The sequence below is a fragment of the Austrofundulus limnaeus genome, unplaced genomic scaffold, assembly GCF_001266775.1.
Source record: "Austrofundulus limnaeus strain Quisiro unplaced genomic scaffold, Austrofundulus_limnaeus-1.0 Scaffold69, whole genome shotgun sequence".
NCBI lineage: Eukaryota > Metazoa > Chordata > Actinopteri > Cyprinodontiformes > Rivulidae > Austrofundulus > Austrofundulus limnaeus.
The window spans coordinates 1,565,334-1,571,392 of record NW_013952471.1 but is presented as its reverse complement, the minus strand read 5'-3'; the positions used below and the strand labels follow the sequence as shown (position 1 = coordinate 1,571,392).

The 6,059-nt window shown below is 39.1% G+C and overlaps 1 protein-coding gene across 3 annotated transcripts in view; it reads left to right on the top strand.

The window, feature by feature from the left end:
- The window catches only part of cdk14 (cyclin dependent kinase 14), a 224,408-nt gene that overhangs the window by 166,417 nt on the left and 51,932 nt on the right, over window positions 1-6,059 (top strand). For all 3 annotated transcript variants that reach the window (XM_014010472.1, XM_014010474.1, XM_014010473.1), the window contains one exon: window positions 3,408-3,547. In XM_014010472.1, coding sequence (XP_013865926.1) covers window positions 3,408-3,547 — 140 coding nt within the window. The remainder of the gene's footprint in view (window positions 1-3,407; window positions 3,548-6,059) is intronic.

Below are 6,059 nucleotides of genomic sequence, written 5' to 3'. Positions count from 1 at the left end.
CAATTTTTTTCTTTTTGATTTTTTTACCTGGATTACTGAGATGCATCAGGACAAGCTGACATAAAAACTGAAAGAGCTGAAAGAGACACATTTGACAAATAGAGAATGAAGCTTATTATGTTRGAACAGGCAGSGATATATGAATCAACCTTTTWAAAGAASRAAAKATCCTTGAAGGAACYCATGTCACCCACCACTTTTTACGAGTTTTAAAACAACATCCTCCGTTCACTTCTTTTTCTCCTTTTGATTAAACTTTCTAAAAGATGTTAGGGACAATCTCATGTTTAGTTCTGTTTGACTGTCTGAGTATATGTTAAAGATAACTCTCAGCTACCACTCCAAATMTTACCTTAATATCTGTAAATTAACTGGGCTGTTGCCACTTTGGTGTTTGGGAAGGCCGCTGTGCTGTGACAGCCATTTTGAATTGGTTTGCGAAGGTCTCTAAAATCAAAGACATTATCACCCTTTCACCTGCAGTGGCCAACAATAAACACACTAATTCAATATCATCAACACTTGTTTATCAGATAACAAAAGACTAACGTTTTAAAGAGTTCTCATCTCCCTGTGGACCACTAGATGTCAGTAAGACGCTGCAGCTGCGGTTGGTTGGATTGTGATGCAGGATTCTTTGTATGGATGCTTAAACAAAAATTACAGATGTAGTCAGAACAACAGGTTTGTTTMTTTMTTMTTTTGTTTTGTTTTGTTTTTTTCTCACCGTCTGCAGACCATTTGCTGGATGTCATGTTCCTTTTTCCTCTGGAAAAAAAGGCCGATAGAATCCACCAAGCATGGAGTGTCTCTCTGAGTGCTCCAGTGTRTTTGAAGCGTTGGCTGTATGATCAGAATAGATTGTCTTGTCTGAGACGATGAAGGAATTATTCTCAAGGCCAGAAGAAAAAGAAACTGTTGTGAATATTGATGTGTTGATGCAACTCTTCGCTAATATTTAAAACGCTGTGTTCAAGAGTAAAATACTGATTAGACAGAAAAGTCGACTGAACAAAAATAAACACGGTTAAAAGAAGCTCATCAGTGGTTTAAGTCATCATTACTAATGTGGGATGACTTTAAATTACACATTTATTTATTTAATCTTTCTCCATTCAAAGCAGCCTAAACAAAACAGGTGTTTAAACTGACAGAAAATAATATCAGTCTACATTAATATTATGAGTATTGTTTGTTTTTCTGTCAGAGGACATGAGAGGAGACAGGACAAAAGGGTCTATCAGGGCTTGAACTGCTAAAGAATCAGCTGCTGATGGGCTGGAGGGCAGCTGCTGACTGGTAAAGAGGAAACGTGGTGAAAACATCCATTCAGACCAGCCCTCTGCAAAAGATTAAAAACACCATCAACTTTTTCAATAAATCACATAAATTCTAAAGGAAAAGAAGCATGTTGGTTGCAGATATGTGTCAGTTGAACAGCCTGATGTGCATGCGTGTGTTTGCAGAAAAGTGTAATTATTAATGAGCATSCTCGGTTGAAGTCATCTTCTAGATGTTCACTGCAGAACTCTCCCTGCAGTGATCTCAGGCAGCTTTGTGTCTTTTCTCAAACGAGACTAAGACAATAAAGAGAATTTCAGTGAACAAGTGCGAGGATTGATCTCTGACTGAGATGGTGCTCGTGAGGAAAACTGCACAGAGTTTTCAGGGTTTACTGAATGGAATTCACCATGACCAACTCCATGGTTAACCTGCACAAAGGTGGAAAAATATTTATATTCAATTAATGCATTTGACTCAAATGTAGATTCAAAACATAAAAAAGCACAACTAAAGTTAAATACCAGGACACAACGAGGAAGGTTTTTATCAGTATTCAGGTGCTTTGTGAGCTCAGCTGAGTTTATTGTGTCTTTTTAGCTTCACTGTTGGAGTTTTCTTTGTATCTTTGTGTCTTTGATTGCTTCTTTAAACAAGAAAGGACAAAAAAATACTCTTGCTGGTTAAAAAAAAGTTCATGAAAAATAACATTTTTATTGCATCACAAAATAACATGAAGGAAATTTTGTGACTAATTAARTGAAATTAAGATCCAGTCTAGTATTTCACTGTTTGTGCAACCATCTAGATTAAACAGAGGAACAGAGTCAGTGTGTCTTATCAATATGGGGCCTTTCTGTCTGTATAAACAAAGTTGGTTATGTTTTAATGTCACTATCAGAGATGAAGACGGATCAGAGTTAAATAATATTGTTTCGATAAACAAAGACCAGGGAGTTCTTTTTCTTTAAGAATTCCTCTTTGATGTCACTTCCTGTTTCACTTTAGCTGAGCCAAGTTCAAAAGAAAATCTGTCCGTTCTGTAACAAAGTGGGTAAATTCATGTATTATGCCAAGTTTATTAAATATAAAGGCATTTTATTTGACTTTTTGTATTTGAAGGATATGCATGTCACAGGCACTTTAAGGCTGTGAGTTTTTATCCATACACAGGACTGGAAACATGTCCAGGTGTCCCCCACCTCTCACATAGTGACTGCAGGAGATAGACACCAGCGACTCGAAAAGTGGAAGTGGGTCAGTTTGTTGGGGCTGTTAAAAACACAGCCATCTTTACTACTCGTCCAGTAAAATTTGTAAAGGTAGTCAAAGAACTCATGGAAGGCTGCAGCCCACTTTTTGTGCATGGAGGAGACAGCGTGGAGACACCGGCGGCTCTCCATGGCTGTGCTGACTGTGAGGCACTAGGCCATTGTTAGGCAGTGTAGAGGGACACATTCCTGGAGCGTCTGTCTGAAGCGATGGTCTTTTTATCACAAATGTAGAAGTCAAAACTTCCCTCTGTAAACAACAGAAATACTAGCTCCAGCTCCAGTTATTGATTTTTTGGCCTCTTGTGTTCAGTATTACGTATCTTTTTACTCTTGATTGTTTTGTATGCAGCGCTGTTTTTAAAAGTGGTATTTGAATAAATGAGGTTTCAAGTAAAAGAGCATTTTATTTCACGCACACTTGTGTCTTCTCGTTAACATTCCATCAGTGTCTGCTCTGAGTGGTGATGAGGTGAACAGAGGTTTAGCTCACATCCTCTCTCCTCTCATGTTGGTTTGGTTGTCGGAGAGCCTGACTGGAGGATTCAGACCCTCAGAACCCGACGGGCGCTCTCAGTTCTGTGAGCGACGTGTCGGCCCGCTGCGCTCAATAACATCATTTTTATTTCATGCAGTCAGTTTCTAATTACTAACTGGAAAAAAAAAACATTCAATCTCTTCTCCCTTTGAGAGTCACCAGTTGGTTCATTTCATACACACACACACACTGAAGAGCTGTAGGTGTGGTGATGTTTCCTCCCTCTCTGAGTGATCCACAGGCGAATCTGTCCCATGTGTTCGTGTTGTCAGTGCTGCTTTACGACTAGTCATGATCAGCATGTTTTCCTGTGTCAGGCTGGGCTACGTGGACCATGCTGAGGAGTTGGCCTCCAGGTTCCTCCAGTGCTTCCCAAAGAACCGGCTGTCAGCACAGGCAGCGCTGAACCATGAATACTTCAGCAACCTTCCTCCACGGCTCTGGGAGCTTCAGGACAGTAAGTCTCACAACACTTTGCTCAAAGGCAGGATGATTATTACTATTATTCAGTAATCAGGTGGCACTTAATGCTTTAGCTAACGTTAGCATAACTAATAGCTCTGCTTCCAGCAAAGACTGTCTTCTATTGGTAAACTAACAAAACAGACAGATGGCTACAGCACAAAGTGATCAGTCACTGAAAATAAGTTTTATAAGACATCATCCTGACAAACCAGCTAACTTTCTTAATTTTACCCTCCTTCAGACGGCTGCAGCGTGTTAGCATCTCATGATGTCATCATGTTTTTGCCGGCCTGCCATGGAATGACTGAGCCTGCGTTTTATTTACTTTGGTTGATTTTCAGTAAAATGTAGCCAACTTTGGAAAGTTTAAGTCTTGTTTCTTTTTTTATTTATTTATTTATTTTTTTGACACAATTGTCTTTCTGTTCCGCCATTATTATCGCACTTTGATGTGCACGCTGCAGCTTCTTCTTCTGTGGTTTACAGATTGACACTTSTTCTTCATTAGTAAACAAACTGCAGACATTAAAAGTGATTCTGTCCCCAGACGTTTGTGGATTTCATTACAAATCCACATTTATGTGGTTAAATTTAAAAAAAGAAGAAAAAAATATGACCCATCAACTTTTAAAATCTGTGTCCACTTATGTTGATTATGTCAACAGTATTTGGTACGGTGAACTGTGTTTACAGATGATGTGTGGAAGTGATCCAGAGTCCATGCAGTGATGTTCAGAACAGAACCAGACCTGATCACAACCATCTAGTATTGATTTTCAGCCTTTGAGATCTGAGATTATTACAAATAATAATAATAATAATCTGTTGATCAGATTATGAACTGATCAACAGGACCTTTTATGTCAGACAGGAGTTTTATTGTGAAATTGTTTCACTGTTTTTCACAGACTGATCAACCTCTGCTCATTTTACTCCCGTCTTTCTTCCAATCCGTCTCACTTATGATGCCAATTAACCTAATATTTATCTTTTAAATATTTGTTTACAATAAGGTATTAAAATTAGTGTTAGTGCCGGTGGCTGATAGGCCTTCCTTCAACGAATGCTGCACCTTGAATATGCAGAATTCCAAAAAGTTGTACTGACTGTGATTTATTTACATTAGTAGTCACAAACTTCATCCATGATGTGTGTTTCATGATGTTTTTGTTTTTCTGTGTTTTTGTCTGGACTCGTCTCTTTGTCCTGTTTGTCAGTAAAGACAGCAGCCAGTCAGAACCTGGGGCTGGTTCTTCTGTCTTTCTTTGTGGATACCGTTGGGACAGTAAACCCAGCTGGTTCTCTGCTGTGCTTCTGCAGCCGCCTCAGTTTGATTTTCTGTCTTTTTGATTGGTCTGCGCAGTGAAAGGCAATCTTTAAATAAACCACGGCTCTAAATTTTCAGAAACACACAACGTTTAGCTTTTAACACTCCACGCTTTCTGCACTTCTACGGGTTGAAAGCAGATTTTCTCCATGAATTTAGAGTGTAAGAGTTCGGGGCTTTAGCCAAAGCTTTTCAGTCAGGCTATATTTCAATTAATCCTACAGAATTGGGTTAGTGCATAAAAGTATGTCAGAGCTGAGGACCTATCCATATTGTTTGGCAGGCTGCAGACATGCATCACCAATCCTTTAAGCTCTTATCCATTAACTGTGTGAAAAGTCCAACCTGAGTGTGCCATCACTGACAGGGTGGTAGTTTTAATTGGCGAATTCCATTTTTAATTCCCACATTTAGGATTTTTCAGCATTAATAATCCTGTTATCAGCTCCCAGCAGGTTGTCATGTCTGGAAAGAATCAGAAGGCAGCGGTCACTGACAAAGAGCGAAGGGAAGAGAGGCAGCTCATTCTGATTTTTGTCATGCCCGCTCTCCTCACTGCTTTCCCCCTGCTCTGCTTTTATCTGTCTGTGTTCTGAACACCAGCAAAGCAGCAGAGGGAAGAAAAGAACAGCAAATTACCACCATTTTTAAAATAACACGGGAGTGGATAATCAGAAAGTAGCCCACAAATCAAACTGGTTTTAATTTGCTTTAGAATATAATAAAACTAATCAGCATAATGCTGGGTTGGCTGCGGAACTGTTGGTGAAATAAAACAACAAATCAGTTTGACTTGAATTAATTAAAAACACAAAGACAGCAGATCACAAGTTAGACATGATTCATGTTGGAAAATAACAAACCAGTCAAAACTGTGAGAATAATGTTTTCATGCAATAAAATGAGCGTAACTCTCAGCTACTACCACATCAACACTTACTTCAGTTTCTGTAATATAAATGTTCTGGTGTTAATGTTGATTAACAGTGGCGGCCATATTGAATGGGCTCCAAATAAAAGTTCAGCTGCTTCATCTTATTAAACTTTGTCCTGAAGATAGTGGTACCAGCATGAAGGATCAGATCCAGACCAGCATGATGGATCAGATCCAGACCAGCATGATGGATCAGATCCAGACCAGCATGATGGATCAGATCCAGACCAACATGATGGATCA